At 43.9% G+C, this 18,600-nt stretch overlaps 1 protein-coding gene across 2 annotated transcripts; it reads right to left on the reverse strand.

Moving 5' to 3' along the window:
• Window positions 1-1,909: 1,909 nt before the first annotated feature.
• Window positions 1,910-15,985, reverse strand: NHP2 (NHP2 ribonucleoprotein). 2 transcript variants are annotated; one of them, XM_073575127.1, is made up of 4 exons: window positions 15,886-15,985; window positions 9,703-9,772; window positions 6,758-6,863; window positions 1,910-2,406 (listed from the first exon to the last, which is right to left on the reverse strand). In XM_073575127.1, the coding sequence occupies exons 1-4, from the start codon at window positions 15,968-15,970 to the stop codon at window positions 2,281-2,283; spliced, it is 387 nt and encodes a 128-aa protein (XP_073431228.1). In that variant the 5' UTR covers window positions 15,971-15,985; the 3' UTR covers window positions 1,910-2,280. The 2 variants fall into 2 exon arrangements, with proteins under 2 accessions (XP_073431228.1, XP_073431227.1); XM_073575126.1 differs by lacking the exon at window positions 15,886-15,985 and adding an exon at window positions 10,608-10,896.
• Between the last annotated feature and the right edge of the window lie 2,615 nt (window positions 15,986-18,600).

Below are 18,600 nucleotides of genomic sequence, written 5' to 3' on the forward strand. Positions count from 1 at the left end.
ACCAACCTGCCCCAGCACAGAGCCGCCACCGCACGAGCCTGGACCACTGAATGACCCCTGTGACTACTTCACCTGTGCCGGATCCCTTCCCAGGTAAGCTGAATTCGGACTGTAAGACGGACCCCCATTTGACACATTTTTTTTTTCTCCCTATTTTCCTACTGAAAATTGGGGTGCGTCTTATGGTCCGGTGCGTCTTATAGTCCGAAAAATACGGTAAATCATAAGCAAGTGCGGGGCGGGCTCTCTGGCAAGCGCGTCCACGCCAGCCTCTCCTTTTTCAGGTTTTAATGGGTAATTTCTCTGACTGTGTATTTATACAAAATAATTTTTAGTTTTAATCATATAGTTCTGACTATAGATTTTTAATATAGTATTTATTTGAGTTGATTATTGGTTTATATTTGTTTTTTGGGACTCTGACAAGGGTTAATATATTTTTTTATTTATTTTTTTATTTTTACTGCAATTTTCATTTTTATGACAAATGTTTATTGGGGCTTCTCTCATTCTTAATGCTGGAAGTCACCTCTATAAATAATTCTTAATACAGAGTCCCATCTACTCAACACAATTTTCATGGGATGTACTGACTTCTATTGTCTCGTGCACTGCTTTGCATTGGATATGTACAGAACCGGTGTTCTCTGAAGCTTCTCATGATGGGACTTTCTGGATACAATATATCATTCTTTCATATTATGTAATTTGAGGGGGGGGGGGACTTGAACTAGTATACTTCAACACATAGTATTGCAGTATATAGGGAAAATAATAGTCACCTATGAAGCCCAGCCATAGGCTGGTCTTCACAAAAGCACCGGCATAACAGTCCCAGGGACTGACCATCATCCACTCACTGCTGTTAGGGGTCATTCCATGGTAACTTACATTACAACACAGTTAGTAACTTACGTTACAATAAGTTCACTTCTCATATGAAGTAATGGTATTGTAACCTAAGTTACCATCAGCTTTGTAATGCAAGTTAACAAGTAATAACACTGTATTTTGTATTTAATTTGTATTCTTGAAAAATCAAACTGTGTTGAAATCTATTGAGAATAGTTTACTGTACAATATACATTCACTCATTTTTGTGCCTGCCTTCAAAGAACAGTCCGTAGCTATTATTAACTCAGTTTTTGGCTTGTGAATGTAACGCAAGTTACCATGGAATGACCCTTAGATGGAGATGTGGGCTGTATAACAAAGCTAGCATCTACTCCATTGGGTATGATGCAAGTTCAGCTCCTGAGCCAGCATCATACATGGGACTTAAAAATTGGTACACAACAAAAGGAAGATGTTAAATATGATGATACATACTGGAATTCGAACTTGGGAGGGAAAAAAAAAAACAAAAAAAAAAAAACAGATATACATGAAAATATTACTAGTTCTACAGATATTTTTAAGGGTTTGTTTCCACATTCAGGATTTGCTGCGGATTGGACGCTGCGTACAGCCACAGCGGCCAGATGTTACAGCATAGTGGAGGGGAATTTATGAAATCCCGTCTCCACTATGCGTAGAAATATGCAGGCGGCAGACCTGCATATACGCACATGCGGCGCACGTCTTTATAGACCGCAGCATGTCTTATTTATCTTGTGGAGACACTCCGTCTCCGCAAGATAAATATCACCGTCTATGTATAGGATGCAGCGATTCCGCATGGTTCAAGGAACACATAGGGAATCACTGAGCGTACACAAAAGGGGGCAGAACTTTGGACGGAGCTGCGTCCAAAGCGCAGCCGTTACGGACCGTGGAAACATACCCTAAAACTGACAGATTTGCTTTGATGTACATGTAACAAATATTAGTAAGCAGAAAATACATTTTAGTTACATTATCTATGTGTAGAAAATTAAACAGTTCTAGACTGCCCAATGAATACAAAAGATTTGTTTTTTTAAACAAAATGTTATATTGAAATTTGCAGACAGATTAAAAATCACCTTGTATATACACAGAGGATCCAATCAAGAACTAATAAAATGTGATACTTTCAAAAATATGTTAGAGAGCTGAATTACGGTAGAAAATTATACAGTAAAAAATACAAACACCTGCATGTCTTTCAAACAAACAGAAGTCCAAATTATAGTGAAACCTCTGACACGACAATTAAATTTGCAGTGATATAAAAACTTCAATATGCAAAGGATGCAGTTGAGCTGAAAATCCAGAGGGGGAAAAAAACTGGTCTAGATCAGGGTGGTCTTCTCTCCAAAAGGACAATGCTGTGGTTTCAATGTATGTAATGCAAACACCTCAGAAGGGTAAAGGAAGTGCTTGTACCTCCTCTAAACAGTCATTAAATGCATCTTCATAGTCGTCGTTAAATTTAATTAATATTACACAGGTTGGGCGCTTGGAGCCAGCAGCAGCACCTAGGGCCTAAGGGAAAGAAACACCATTAGTATTACATTCCTGTTGACAGTTTATGTTTGCTGCAATTGTTCGGTCAGGGCATTAACTAAACAAATTGAATAAACGCATAGCAATCCCAAACAACCATATTCTTCTTACATTTTCTACAGTACATTTTTATGAAGAAAAACAAAATAAAAGCCACCCATCATCGCTTGGCTACTTAAAAAGGTTGCCCAGTCACAGGTGATAAGTCCAGTAACTAACTGCAGACTTATAAATCCCCCCAGCACACAGTGTGCGCTGCTGGGATTCGCAGGTTTCAGACCTGGGACCGGAAAATATGTACGAGTTATACCTGCTCCTGGCCAGCGGGCACGGCCTTGCTCTCCATATACTTGTATGAATACCTGCAGCGCACAGTGCGTGTGCTGGGGGAATGATAAGTCTGTAGTCATAGTGTGACTGCAGACTTAACGGTATTGACCGGACAACCCCTTTAATAGATGAACTGAAACCGCAATGTCCTATAAAAGGCCACACCTAATTTAGGCATTGAGGCAGTCTGTGTTTGCATCTCTATGCTGTAAAATTTATAACTATTCAACCCCTTCCTGCCGAAGCACATTTTCACCTTCTTAACCCCTTCCCGACCCATGACGCCTACGTAGGCGTCATGAAAATTCGTGCCATTACGACCTATGACGCCTATGTAGGTGTCATGGTATAAATAGTGTTCCTGCGGGTCGGGTGACCGGGGTCACCAAAATGTCACCCGACCCGCAGGTATAGCAGGACCTTTAGTTAACCCCAGGGGGGTGGCTACGATCGCTCTGATTGGCTCTTGAAAGTGAAACAGCCAATCAGAACGATTGTAATATTTCACCAATGAATCTTGGTGAAATATCACAAACCAGAAATTCGCCAATACTGGAGTACTGATATTTTATTTCAAACTCCAGTATTTGGCATGGTTATGATTCGCAAACATTTTGAGGCGATTCATAAGTTTCTCCACGTTAGGGACAATACTGACAGCCTTCCCTGCAATGACCCGAATTTTGATAAACTGTTCAAAATTCGGCCGGTCATGGAACACTTCAGCAACAAGTTTGCTGAAGTGTACATTCCCCAAAGGGAAATTTGTGTGGCTGAATCCCTCATTCACTTCAAAGGGAGGCTTCAGTTCCGTCAGTACCTGCCCAGCAAAAGGGCGTGGTACAGGATAAAACTCTAAGCTGTGTGAGAGTACCTCAGGGTACACTCCGCTTTAGAGTTAACCAAGGGAAGGACACCAGGATCCAGCCCCCAGAATGTCTACCTGCTCGGGGGTGAGTGGGAAAATAGTGTGGGATTTGGTCCACTCACTGCTTGATAAAGGTTACCATCTGTACGATAAGTTTTATACAAGCATCGCATTATTTCAATCCCTCTCTGCCAGAGCTACCGCATACCGCTACTTTCATACCGTGGTATAAAAAACTGGCTGTGCACATCGTACAAATGGCACTGTATAACACATACATGCTATCACGATGTGCAGGCCAGACCAACACCTTCCTTCAGTTCCAGGAGTCGGTGATAAAGGCCCTGATGTTTGGAGATGAGGAAGGAGCAGGTCCCACCACCCCTGGAACTCAAATTTCCCGTATGGTACCAGGGCAACATGCTCCCACTAAGGGGAGAGGGGGGAAAAAAAAAAAAAAAAAAAAAAAAGGTGCTGCGTAGGCTATAAAAGGGGGATAAGAATGGAAACTCGTTTCCAATGTGAAACGTGTCCTGACAAACCTGCACTGTGTTTGAATGAATGCTTTAGTATTCATCACACGTCCGGGGACAAAACACATCCTGACATTCCCCTAAAGAACTCACCCACACAAGCCTAACATACACAACACCACACACACCAACCTGACGTAGTGTGTCAGGTTGGTGTGTGTGACGTAGTGTGTCAGGTTGATGTGTGTGTGTTGTACACCACACACACACACACACACACACCAGCCTGACGTACACCACGCCCCACACACACACACCAACCTGACGTACACCACGCCACACACACACACACACCAACCTGACGTACACCACGCCACACACACACCAACCTGACGTACACCACGCCACACACGCGCGCACACACACACACACACACCAACCTGACGTACACCACGCCACACACGCACACACACACACACCAACCTGACGTACACCACGCCACACACACACACACCAACCTGACGTACACCACGCCACACACACACACCAACCTGACGTACACCACGCCACACACCAACCTGACGTAGTGTGTCAGGTTGGTGTCTGTGGCGTAGTGTACGTCAAGTTGGTGTGAGGTGTAATATAGTGTACATCAGTTTGTTGTGTGTGGTGTATACTACACCACACACCAACCTGACATACACTACATACTTTCCATACGCGACATGGTGTCAGCTAACGATTGGAGCCAATTTTCCATTCAAAAAGTCAAATGGCGCTTCTTCCCTTCCGAGCCCTGCGTGCGCTCAAACAGTGGTTTATGACCACATATGAGGCATCTGTGTACTCAGGAGAAATTGCCCAACATATTTAAGGATCCGTTTTATCCTGTTGCCCATGTGAAAATGAAAAAAAAAAAAATTGAGGCTAAAAAAAATTTGTTAGAAAAATTAAAATGTCCATTTTTTCCTTTCATGTTGCTTTTGTTCCTGTGAAGCACCTGAAGGGTTAATAATTTTCTTGAATGTAGTTTTGAGTAGCTTGAGGGGTGCAGTTTTTAGAAAGGTGTCACTTTTGGGTATTTTCTGCCATATAGACCCCTCAAAGTAACTTCAAATGTGATGCGGTCCTTAATAAAAATGGTTTTGTAAATTGTTACAATGAGAAGTCGCTGGTCAACTTTTAACCCTTATAACTTCCTAACAAAAAAAAAAAATTTTGTTTCCAAAATTGTGCTGATGTAAAGTAGACATGTGGGAAATGTTATTTAGTAACTATTTTGTGTCACATAACTCTCTGGTTTAACAGAATAAAAATTCAAAATTTGAAAATTGCGACATTTTCAGAATTTGCCAAATTTCCAATTTTTTTCACAAATAGTCGCAAAAATTATCGACCTATATTTACCATTAACATGAAGCCCAATATGTCACGAAAGAACATTCTCAGAATCGCTAGGATCCGTTGAAGCGTTCCTGAGTTATTACCTCAAAAGGGACACTGGTCAGAATGGCAATAAATGGCCAGGACATTAAGGTCAAAATAGGCTGGGTCATGAAGGGTTTAATCAGGCTAAAGTGGTGCAAATCTGGCCTGTGTTACTTTGGGGTAATAACTCTGGAATGCATTTATATAGCTCAGTGGTTCTATAAGATTTATTTTTCCATGACAAACTATACTTTATGTTAGTGGTAAGTTTAATTTAGGCTGATAAAAAATGTAAAATCAATAAACAGACGAAGAGGGAAAATGTGAAAATGACCCCATAATTTGTTAATTTCTCATGAACATGGCAATGCCCAATATGTGGCCTTACAGTACTGTTTGGCCACACAAAGATTGAGAGAGAAGAAACACTATTTGACTTTGAAGGCAGATTTTGCTAGAATAATTTGCAGACTATTTCAGAACCTCCAAATGCCAGTACAGCTAAAACTCCCCTAAAGTCACCTCAATTTTGAAAACACCCCCCCCGGGTATTCATCTACAGGTGTGTGGTGTCAATTTTAATTCCATGGACATTTCCCAAAAATAAGCACACAGTGTAAATTCCAGAGTGAAAACTGTAAATAAGTCATTGCCATGCCCAATAAATTGTGTTCAGTTTGTGCTTCTGAAGATAAAAACCTTGTAAAATCTTAAGTGTGCTCTCTAGCAACATTAATGCCAAACATGTGGCTGCCAACTACAGTCTAGGCACACTGTGGGGTTCAGCATGCCCCCTGTAGTTGACGATCCTTTTTGATGTAGGGGGCTCCGTCTGTTGACAGAGCTATATGTTTGCTTGCTCCTTTATGCAGGCTGTAGCTTTTATTGGTTAATGATGCATTGTTATCGTTTGGGTCATGTTCATGATCAACATTTTTTTTGTATTTTTTTCAACACAAATAGAAAAGAAAATAAAAGGAAATACCGTGTCCAAAAAAATATGTTAAAATATACCCTTTAGTGCTATTTTTTTTTTTTTTTTTTAGACCCAGTAAGGAACTCAAATGCAATCATCTGGTATAGAACAATGCAATACTTGAGTGTCTCAGTGTGACATCCCTGAAAACTATAAGAGATGGCAGACCTGGGGGCCCCTTTATTAAGTCTCTCGTTGCACACTGCATTGTAAAAAACGTTACAGTGATTTAAACTGTACATGTATTATACTCACAGATTTGGAAGGGACATATGCATATGGTATGCTGCGCTCTTCACACATGACAGGAACATGGCAATAAACTTCAATAGGAAGTGTGTCACCAGCAAGCACAACAATGCTACAGGAGAGAAAAAAACACTATTCATACACTGCATACTGTAAAGCCTTACAATTAAGTACACTGCTCAAAAAAAAAAAATAAAGGGAACACTTAAAACATCACAATGTAACTCCATGTCAATCACACGTCTGTGAAATCAACCTGTGCAGTTATGAAGCAACACAGATTGTGAATCAATTTCTCCTGCTGTTGTGCAAATGGAACAGACAACAGGTAGAAATGATAGGCAATTAGCAAGACAGCCACCATAAAGGAGAGGTTCTGCAGCAGGTGACCACAGACCATTTCTCATCCTTTTAGACGGTTTTGGTCACTTTTGCATTTTGTCATTGCCCTCACCCCTAGAGGTACAGTATAGTAGCATGAGGCAGTGTCTACAACCCTCAGAAGTTGCTCAGGTAGTGCAGCTCATCCAGGATTGCACATCAATGCAAGTTGACACAGTAAAGTACAGCAGATGTGTAGGGGGCCGTAAGCAGGCAACAGCCCAGCAGCAGGACCGCTACCTCATTTGTGCAAGGAGGAACAGAAGAAGCATTGCCAGACACCTGCAAAATGAACTCTAGCTGGCCACTAACATCCATGTGTCTGCTCAAACTGTCAGAAACAGACTCCATGAGGATGGAGTGAGTGCCTGATGTCCACAAGTGGGTATTGTGCTTACAGCCCATCATTATGCACGGCGAATGGCATTTGCCAGAAAACCCCCAAGATTGGCAGATTTGATATTGGCATCCTGTGCTCTTCACAAATGAGAGCAGGTTCACACTGATCACGTGACAGAGTCTGGAGGAGGTGTGGAGAACATTCTGCTGTCTATATTAAAGGGGTTGTCCAGGCTTTTCACATAATCTCAGTGCATATCTGGGCTGCAGCATGCTGACAATAAATAATTTACCTTCTGTGGCTAGTCTGCACAGTTTCCAAGATATGATCTCTTGCTTCTATGAAAAACGTCCGGGGGGGGTGTTCTGGCATTGAAATGAGAACTGGTTGTTTCCTCCTCACTAGTTTCACTTTCCATAGATCAGTGTTCAGCTTGTGTCTGGTGGAGGAGCAGCTGGGTGGTCCTGCTCTATGCACTGAGGCTGCTAGAGGGGGAGGATTTGTTACTGTGTGAGGAGGGATAGGCTTGTTCATGTGGTCGGGGAGGGCCTGTTGCTATGGAGGGTGGGGTTGTTGCTATAGAGGGCAGGTTTTTAGTAGAGTAGGAGGAAACGACCAGTTCTCATTTCAATGCCAGAACACATCCCCCTCAGATGTTTTTCATAGAAGCAAGAGATCATATCTTGGAAACGCTGCAAACTGGTGACAGAAGGTAAATTACTTATTGTCAGCATTCTGCAGCCCAGATATGCACTGAGATTATGTGAAAAGCCCATCAAACCCTTTAACCTCCAGCATGACCAGTTTGGCAGTGAGTCAGTAATGGTGTGGGGAGGCATTTCTTTGGAGGGCCGCACAGCCCTCCATGTGCTAACCAGAGGTACCCTGACTGCCATTAGGTACCAGGATGAGATCCTCAGACCCATGTGAGACCATATGCAGGTGCAGTGGGTCCTGTGTTCCTACTGATGCTAGGCCTCATGTGGCTTAAGTGTCTGAAGTTCATGCATAATGACGGCATTGATGCTATGGACTGGCTTGCCCATTCCCCAGATCTGAATCCAATCGAGCACATCATGTCTCGTTCCATTCACAAAAGCCATGTTGCACCACAGACTGTCCAGGAGTTAACTGATGCTTTCAAGAGAACATCCCCCGTCTTATCAGGAGCATGCCCAGGCGTTGTAGGAAGGTCATACAGTCACATGAAGGTCACACACAGTACTGAGCATCATTTCCTTGTCTTGAGGCATTTCCACTGAAGTTGGACCAGCCTGTAATTTGATGTTCCACTTTATCATTCCAAAACCAGACCTCCATTGGATATTCATTTTGATTTACATTAATCACTATAATGTTTTATTGTTCTCAATGCATTCCACTATGTAATGAATAAAGATTTTCAACTGAAATATTTCAATGATATCTAGCATGAAGTGTGAGGGTTGTCTTTACTTTTTTTTTTTTTAGTAATGCATTTAGCTCATCTACACAGACTAAAGGAAGACAAACGTTGTCACATGGGTCATTTTACTAGTTACTACGTGTATCAAGCATGGTTTTCCTTCAAACATTTAGTAGCCAGGTGCTTCTAACTGGTCTCCAATGCATTAAACTATATATTGGCAGATACTAACGTTTAACTACGTACTCCATGTAGCATCAGTTCCAGAAAATAGATCATAGCCAAAGCACTGAAATGGGCACCTTCGAGGGGCTGGAGGGGACCTGGCTGTGACTACACTGAGCGTGTGGAGGTTTTGAGTTTGTGACTACTTAAGGCTATGTGCACACGCTGCGGATTCACCTGCGGGTTTTTCCGCGCGGAACCGCAGGTAAAGTGACCTGCGGTTTCACACTTCTACTATGTTAAAGGTGTGAATCCGCAGAAACAATTGACATGCTGCGGTTTATAAACCGCGGAAAAAAACGCAGCGTGAGCACAGCGGTTTTTAAAATCCATAGGGTAACATGGTACTGTACCATGTCTGCGGAACTGCTGCAGTTCTGCAGGGCCAAGAACACTGCGAAACCGCAGCAGAATCCGCAGCGTGTGCACATAGCCTAAGAGTTGAAAAGGTCATTAACCACACAGCTGTAGTGTATACAGTTCATATGCAGGCACATAAGTCCTCCACTCAAGATCTGTGAAGACACCAGCAGAGGGCAACTACAAGCCTCCTGTCATGATCCACAGTATCCACATTCAAAAGTATACACATGCACTTACCCCTTTTCTCCTTTATTTAGGAACTTCTGAACTTCCTTCACTCCTCTCCGGATATTCCTGTGTTTGGTAGCTATAAAGGAAAAAGTAGCAAAGATAAGTAAACATATGCTATAAAATAGAAGTTCTATTCACACTTTATGGAAATAAACTGATAAAATTCACCAACAGGATCACAGCAATGACAACTTAATTCAATGTTAGAGGAATGATCTCTCCCTAACTAAATTTGTCAAAGATGGGCTCTGAAATGGTAGCAAAAAACAAACAAACCATTCATAGAATTTTTCTAATGCATCCAAAATAAAAGGGTTGATAAAACCAATGATTTGTGTCTCCATAGAGTGCGGAAATCCCATCACTAGCACAGAGCCTTAGGCCAGGTTCACATAGCGTTAATGCAGTCCATTCAACGCATAGCATTAATGCTACTCACATAACGCGATACTTCATCTGCGCTAGCAGTGACGGACACCCGGACGCTGCAGCCCGCGTCCGAGGGTCCGTGCAGAATGACGGCACATCGCTAGCACATGCCGATTTATAGCGATGCACTCCTAATGGAAGTGAATGGCAGCGTTAACGGATTGCGTTACACCGAGGTGTAACGCAATCCGTTAATCGGACTGCCTTAACGCAGTGTGCCCCAGCCTTATGAGGTTTTACTTCTCACTGTCAAAGCTGTGCCGACACTATGCAGTTACTACCATGACCACGTGTTGTGTGAATAGAGACAGAATTGGCTATATGCGCTTTAAAGGGCATCATTAAAAAAAAAATTATCCTATCAGGGGCTGCTATGTATTGCTGATTGGTGGGGGTCTGAAGGCCTACAATGATTGGTCACAACACTGCTGCAATGGGCGCTGCTGGCCGGATGCTCCGGGCACTGGAGGACGCACACTCGCCTTTCTTGATGCACTTGTACAGTCTCTTAGTGAGCTTCCTCCCCGCTAACGGCTGAGCGATAGGGTTCAGGCTGTGCAGCTGCTCCTCGTACGTCCGCTCCGGCACCTCTGCAGCCACCTCGGCCTCCTCTTCCTCCCGCTTCTCCTTCTTCACCTTTACCTTCATGCTGGCTAGGTACACTCAGTCACACGTGTCTCGCTCGCACTGCCTCCTCACAGGCTACTTCCGGCTGTACGACTTCCGCCTCTGACGACAGTAAGGGGGAGGAGTCTGGGCTAGACCATTTGCTAATCTGGGGCTTTCACGCCGGAAAAAAACAACATCGTGACGTGTGCTGAAAACAAAACCTGAGTGATGTAGTGATGACATCCCCCTAGCTCCGCTACTGGTGCCCGTAGGACCCCTGGACAGCAGGATGCTTCCGCCGTCTCCCCCCGCGTCTATAAGTGGAGCCGCCTGTAAGGCTGTGTGCACACGCTGCAGATTAGGTGCGGATTCATCCGCGCGGATTTTGTAAAATCCGCAGGTGACAATGTAGGTTTGACCTGCGGATTGCTCTGCGGTTTTGCCCTGCCGTTTTTCATCTCCTCAATGGAGGAGATGGCAAACCGCAGGAGAATCCGCAGAAAGAATTGACATGTCAATTCTTTCTGCGGATTGAAAACCGCAGATAATCCGCGCGGAAAATTCCGCACCATCTGCATTGCGGTTTTTGATTCCCATAGGGAATCATGGTACTGTACACCGCAGCAAAAACTGCTGCGGGTCCGCAGCGGCCAAAACTGCGGAACCGCAGCAAAATCCGCAGCGTGTGCACACAGCCTTAGGCCATGTGCACACGATGCAGATTTGCAGCGGTTCCGCAGCGGATTTTACCGCGCAGAAACGTTGCATGTCCGCATTGTGATGTACAGTAGCTTTAAAATGAATGTAAAAAAAAACCGCTGTGCAGACGCTGCAGACTTTTCCGCACGATACAAAATCCGCAGCATGTCACTTCTTTTGTGCGGTTTTCCATCTCCCCTGTCTCCAAATCCGCAGGGGGAAAACTGCGATGGAAAACCGCACAAAAACCGCAAGAAAAATGGAAGAAATCTGCAGGAAAAATGCAGGTCATTTGACCTGCGGATTTCTTCCATTCTGCGCGGAAAAATCCGCAGGGCCAAAAAGTACGTGTGCACTCAGCCTAACACCGGCTGTGAGGCGAGGAGCTGCGCTGTATGTGCTGCTCACCGGCCGGAGCTGCTGCGGGGCCACCCTGCCTAATGCAGCGTCCGGATGTCAATATCCCTTGTGGAGGCGCTAGAGAAAGTACATCAATATGTTCACACCGGGCGTGGCTGTGTTCACACGTCACGGTTTTTTAACGTGCGATTTTGCAGCGAAAACGCAAAAAACAGCATCCCGTGCAATCCGATGGGATTCCTCAATACTGTGCTAATGCTGCGGATTTTCCCGCAGCGGAATCGCATAGTTGAAAAATCCGCAGCATGCTCATTAATTTGTGGAATCGCGGCGATCCCACACCCATAGGAATGCATTGTTCCGCATGTGGCTGTGCACACCATACGAAAAGTAAGCAGAACATGTGTGGATGGTACCCACGGTGTGGAGGAGAGGAGACTGTCCTCCGGGCTGTGGGTACCATATCCCTCTAAAAAATAGAATAAAAAATCGGTTATATTCACCTTCCGGCGTCCCGCGCTGCCTTCCCAGGCCTCAGCGATGCTTCCGTTCCCAGTAATGCCTGGCGAGACCTTTGATGACGTCGCGGTCTCGCGATAATGTAGCGGTCCCTATTCCTCGCGAGACCGCTACATTATCGCGAGACCACAACGTCATCACAGGTTCTTGCCGCAAGGCATTACTGGGAACAGAAGCATCGCGGAGGCTCGGGAAGGCAGCGCGGGACGCCGGAAGGTGAATATAACACCATTTTTTATTTTTTTAATTATTTTTAGCATTAAATCTTTTTACTACTGATGCCGCATAGGCAGCCTCAATAGTAAAAAGTTGGTCACACTCGTCAAACACCCTGACGAGTGTGACCAACCTGTCAATCAGTTCTCCAAGCGATGCTACAGATCGCTTGGAAAACGCTAGTTTTTCCGCGGGAAAATCGCTGGAATTTAGAATGCGATTTTCCCGTGGAATGGAATTCCGGAATTCTCGCGAGAGTTCCGCTACGTGTGCACATAGCCTTAATGATGCGTTTTTTTCTGCAGCAAAACCTGATTTCTTGGCAGGAAAGAAGCTGCGGCAAAAACACAGGTTTAGGTGCGTTTCTTTGTAGCAGTTTTTGGTGCGTTTTTTGGTCTAACTTGTGACTCTTTGTGCATCCTAATAAAGTTGAGTTGCTGTCCATGACTTTTCCGCAGCAAGAAGGCTGCAAATAATGAATGATACCTGCATTTTTGATGAGTTTTTTCGACACCTGTTCAAGCCAATGAGTGAAAAACACTGAAAGAAGTGACATGCTCCATGTCCTAAAAACACAGCAAAGCACAAAATCCTGATGACACAAAAAACAATGTGCGTGCATGAAATTTCTGAAATCTCATAGGCTTTACTGGTACTGTAAAAAGCTGCTGAAAATTAGCATAAAATAGCAGTAAAAACACCCAGTGTGAACATACACTTATGCTAATTTTCAGCTGTTTTTTACAGTACCAGGAAAGCTTATGAGATATCAGAATTCTCATGCACACACATTGTTGTTTTTTCTCTTGTCATCAGGATTTTGCTCTTTGCTGCTTTTTTTGGACCAAGAGCATGTCACTTCTTTCAGTGTTTTTTCAGTTTTTCACCCATTGGCTTGAATGGGTGTTGAAGAAACGCAGTAAAAACGCAGGTATCATTATTTGCAGCGTTTTTGCTGCAGAAAAGTCATGGACAGCAACTCAACTTTATTAGCATGCACAAAGAGACACAAGTTAGACCGAAAAATGCACCTAAACCTGCATTTTTGCCGCAGCTTCTTTCCTGCCAAGAAATCAGGTTTTACTGCAGAAATAAAGACGCTCAGTGTGAACATGCCCTAAGGGTAGGTCAGGAATCGGCAGCATTTTGGACACAGCACATGTTCACTACGACCACAGTGCTGCCGTCTATTGAACCCAGGTGAATTCTCTGTGGTCATTGAACCGTACGGAATCACCGCCGTTCAATACATTGTACGGGTGAAATTTATCTTCCCGAGGCTCACGTCTCCACAAGATAAATAGACATGCTGCGGTCTGGAAAGACGCCCCCCCATGTCCGTCTCTAGGGGTGTCTGTGCACGCATAGTGGACATAGGATTTCTTGAAATCCCATCCACTATGCTGTAACAGCAGGACGCTGCACAAGTACACCGTCCAAACCACAGGAAAGCCGGATCATGTGCACCTACCCTAGAATGTATTGGAAGCGGTGATTCCGAACGGTTCAGTGAACACATGGGGATTTACCTGCCTTCAATAGCCGGCAGCGAACATGCACTGCTACTTTCAGATCAGTTCCCGGCCTGACTAGCGCAGCTACAGTGACTGCCGGGCACACACAGGTTACATCAGGGACGTCTTCCATGATTGGGGGGTGCCTGTGCTGTTTTTCATTTTTACATTTGCAGGTTTTCCTCCCCTTTTTCATATTTTTCACCCACATCGATATATGGGGGCTTGTTGTGACAAGACGAGGTGTAGTTTTGAATTACATCATTCAGAAAAAATTCCAACGCGAACATTTTTTTTTTCATATTTTCAACTTTCGTTGTAAATAACCTGGGAGTCAGATTCTCCAGGTCAGAACAATTAGGCTTCTTTTACACTTGCCATGTTTTTGCGGGCCGTTTTTGCGGTCCCAATAGATTTCTACGGAGCTGCAAAAACGTCCCGCAAAAATTCATTGGAGCGCCGTGTGCCGTATGGCCGTGAAAAAATATCGAGCTTGCTCGATATTTTTCATGGCTTACGGACACTGCCGCAATACATTTCAATGGTACCGCAAAGACAATGGTAGCTTGTTTTTGCGGTACACCAAATTTGCCGATCGCTGTATTTTTCCATTTTTCCCACCAATTTGTTGAAACAGGGAAAAACAGAAGAAGGTTTTCTGCGGCCCGTTTTTGCGGGAGACCGCAAAAATCATGGCAATACGGCCCGCAAAAACAGGCCGCAAAAAACCCAGGAAGTGGAAAAGAAGCCTAACTGTGATACCAAATTTGCAGACTTTTTTTATTTGAAGGGGTTGTCCACTATTACCCCTTCTTGGCGCTAGCAACAGAAGTGAGTATAGATGCTTTTATTTTAACGGGGCAAACATTCAGATTGAGAAGGGGATTGTCCTAGTAGTGGACAACCACTTTAAGTGATTACAAAAATAAAATTGGGCTTGTGTGGGCATTTTCCAAAACTCGTAAAAGTTCTATTTTTCATCAATAAAGCTGTACAAAGACTTGTCATCTATTTCATTTATTGGCCCATTCACAAGCTGACAAACTATGCGGCAGGAAGGGTCCTTTATAAGATTGTTCAGGCCGCACACTCCATATCTTTTCACCCTCTGCACCGTGACCATTTGTTGGATGATTGGTGACATGTTTTCATGTGCCGATAATCATGAATGAGCATTCCTAGGAACTCTCATGAGCCGATCATCAGCCCAGCCAAATCTACTCTACTGCCCAGATGATAAATTCCTCATAGTGCCAAACACTGTGCCACCTGAATATGTTACTGCTACATAGTGACAGTATTATTTTCAGTGGTCACATACACTGCAGCCTGAAAATAGTGCTAAACACGGCCCAACTCATCAAAGCTTTTATGTAAAAAGCTCTGAAAAAGCGGACACAGCTCAAGGCCGTGCTAAAATTTTCTTACAAAGTGGGTGGAGGGGGTCGTGACAACCCCTACTTGTCAAATTCAAGATGAGTTGCGACATTCCTTATGCCACAAATCTTATTGCAGTCCCCAACTGGAGTAAGATTGGTGGTAAAGCACGCATGGAGGTGCACAACACTTTTCAGATACTCCAGAGTCGCTAACCAGCATGGTTCCTCATCAAGACTGGCATGAAAAATGCCGCTCTTGATGAATCGGTGCCAATTTGCTACCTATAATGGCCTCCTGTACTGTGGCACCTGCACTGAATCTAAACTAGTAATTTACACTGCTAAGTGAAAAGATGCAGAATGTCAGTGGGTATTTAAAAACAATGTTAGGGCAAAAACACGGAGCTTTGGTCGTAGAAAAAATAGTCTAGCTACACATGTGTGCCCAGGTAAATGATACTCACCTGCCCAGTTCACGAGATGCCTTATTGCTAGACAGGTCTGGCTTGTCCTGGCTCCTAATGAATGATACCATTGCACAACCTGCATCAGAGGACGAAGCAGCAAATGACAGGGTTGTAAGCGCACGGCTTCCTTTCACCCACCCAATTATGGAATCATATCCGCATTGCAAGGGGGCCAATATAATTAAACCCATCTGATAGCAACCAGATCCCACCCATAGAGTTAGGCTGTGTGCACACGCTGCGGAATCTGATGCGGATTCATCCGCGCGGATTTTGCAAAATCCGCAGATAAATCCGCACATGCAATTCTTTCTGCGGATTTGAAACCGCAGCAAAATCCACGCCGAAAATTCCACAGCGTCTACACTGCGGTTTCCATTTCCCATAGGGAATTATGGTACTGTACTGTACACCGCAGCAGAAACTGCTGTGGATCCGCAGGGCCAAATCCGCTGCTGATCGGCAGCAGAATCCGCAGCGTGTGCACACAGCCTTATATGGCCAAGTTTTATTACCTGTGAAATATATACTGCTCAAAAAAATAAAGGGAACACTAAACAATACAATGTATTGTTTAGTGTTCCCTTTATTTTTTGAGCAGTATATAATATGGTTCTACAACACATTAGATTACTTCAGTTTCCGACGTTGCATGATTCCATATACACAATGGTGTGCTTTGAACCCTGGATCATTACGGGGATTTATCACTAGTCACGGCAACCCCTTATAGGAGCTTTCCAGGTCTTAAAATGACAATGTGACCAAAAGGTGGCACTTGTTCTTCAGGCTACAATGTCCATTTCTGGGCCACTGCTCTATGTGGATCGGTGGTACATGAAAGATAAACCCATCTTTTACTGAGAGACGTCTTTGCTTGGCCCGTGACTAAGGTCAAATAGTGCACAGTGGTCACAGAACTCATAAGCCGCTAAGTTGTCCTGCAGACATTTCTCTTTGGGCTCATACCCATTTGCGAAAAATACGGACAAGTGCAATCCGCGAAAAAATCGGATTGCACTTGGACCAATGTTACTCAGTGGGTGACATCTCATCTGCGATTTTTTTCACGGCTGAAATCAGACTGAGAAAAAAAATCGCAGCATGCTACGAACTGCTGCGTATCTCGGACGAGACTCCCCAATGCAAGTCAATGGGTGTGAGAAGAAAATTGCACAACAGTGCTGTCCGATTTTTACACACCAGTGTCCTTTAAAAAAGCCAGCAATATTCGACTACAGAAAAATCACACTGACAGTAGATATATACATGTCAGTGACACACACACACGTATATACTGTATGTATTTACATTACATAGACAGATATATAGAAGAAAAGCCAGTAATTCATATGCAGTGTACAGTAAAATCACACTGACAGGTTAGAAAAGAATAGATAGAATAGATACCTATATACAACTCTGGAAAAAATTAAGAGACCACCACATCAAAACCCTGTCATGGGCAGCCCATTCTTCAGACCTGAACCCCATTGAAAACCTCTGGAATGTAATCAAGAGGATGATGGATAGCCACAAGCCATCAAACAAAGAAGAGCTGCTTAAATTTTTTGCGCCAGAAGCAGTGTGAAAGACTGGTGGAAAGCATGCCAAGACACATGAAAGCTGTGAATAAAAATCATGGTTATTCCACAAAATATTGATTTCTGAACTCTTCCTGAGTTAAAACATTAGTATTATTGTCTCTAAATGATTAGGAACATGTTTTCTTTGCATTATTTGAGGTCTGAAAACACTGAGTTTTTTTCTAATTTTGACCATTTTTCTTTGTCAGAAAAAAAATACAAAATTTATTGCTTGGAAATTCGGAGACATGTCAGAAGTTTATAGAGAAAAAGAACAATTTACTTTTTACTCAAAAATATACCTATAAAGAGAATAATCAGACAAACTGAACATTTGAAAGTGATCTCTTAACTTTTGCCAGTGCTGTATCTTTGAAGCTCTATGAGTCAGTGTGCCGTCTGATAAAAAAATTCTGACAGCAAATGGAGATTTTCACACGGATGTATGAATGTAGGCGAAGTAAGGAGGCCGTGGCCGACTGCGCCAGGCCACGACCAATCAGCGGCAGGCGCAGTCGGGCGCAGCGCTCAATCGGGCACAGCGCTTAATCTGTAAAAAATAGAATTAAAATTAAAAAAGGTTATTCACACCTTCCAACGACCTCCTATCTCCTTTCCACGTGCCCTGCATCGCAGTCCCAGTAATGCTTAGCGCAAAGGACTGGAGATGAAGTCACTCTTGTAAGAGCGCAAAGTCATCAGCGGTCTAAGGCGCAAAGCATTACTGGGACCGCGAGGCCGGGTGCGTGGAAATATGTAAAAAAAATAGAATTAAAATAAAAAATAGTTATATACTCTCCTTCCGACAGCCCGCGATCTCTGCTCCACGCGCCCGGCACCTTCCGGTCCCAGTAATGCTTTGCGCGAAGGGCCGGAGATGACGTCACTCTCGCGAGAGCGCGAAGTCATCAGCGGTGTTTCGCGCAAAGCATTACTGGGACCGGCCAGGCGCGTGGAGCGGAGATCGCGGGCCTTCGGAAGGTGAGTATATAACTATTTTTTATTTTAACAGAGACCATGCATACCAGGAAAGGACGGTGAGGGTGACCATACATACCAGCAAAGGGGGGTGAGGGGACCATGCATACCAGGAAAGGGGGGTGAGGGTGACCACGCATCCCAGGAA

Source organism: Dendrobates tinctorius, unplaced genomic scaffold (genome assembly GCF_039654945.1).
Source record: "Dendrobates tinctorius isolate UK_male_01 unplaced genomic scaffold, ASM3965494v1 ptg000043l, whole genome shotgun sequence".
NCBI lineage: Eukaryota > Metazoa > Chordata > Amphibia > Anura > Dendrobatidae > Dendrobates > Dendrobates tinctorius.

Excerpts from the sequence above, each read along its gene's own strand:
- NHP2 (XM_073575126.1), bottom strand. The coding sequence starts at position 10,773 with ATGAAGGTAAAGGTGAAGAAGGAGAAGCGGGAGGAAGAGGAGGCCGAG. Across the intron at positions 9,773-10,607 it reads GTACAAGTGCATCAAGAAAG|CTACCAAACACAGGAATATC; the intron begins GCGAGTGTGCGT and ends TTTCCTTTATAG. Across the intron at positions 6,864-9,702 it reads CTAAATAAAGGAGAAAAGGG|CATTGTTGTGCTTGCTGGTG; the intron begins GTAAGTGCATGT and ends TCTCTCCTGTAG.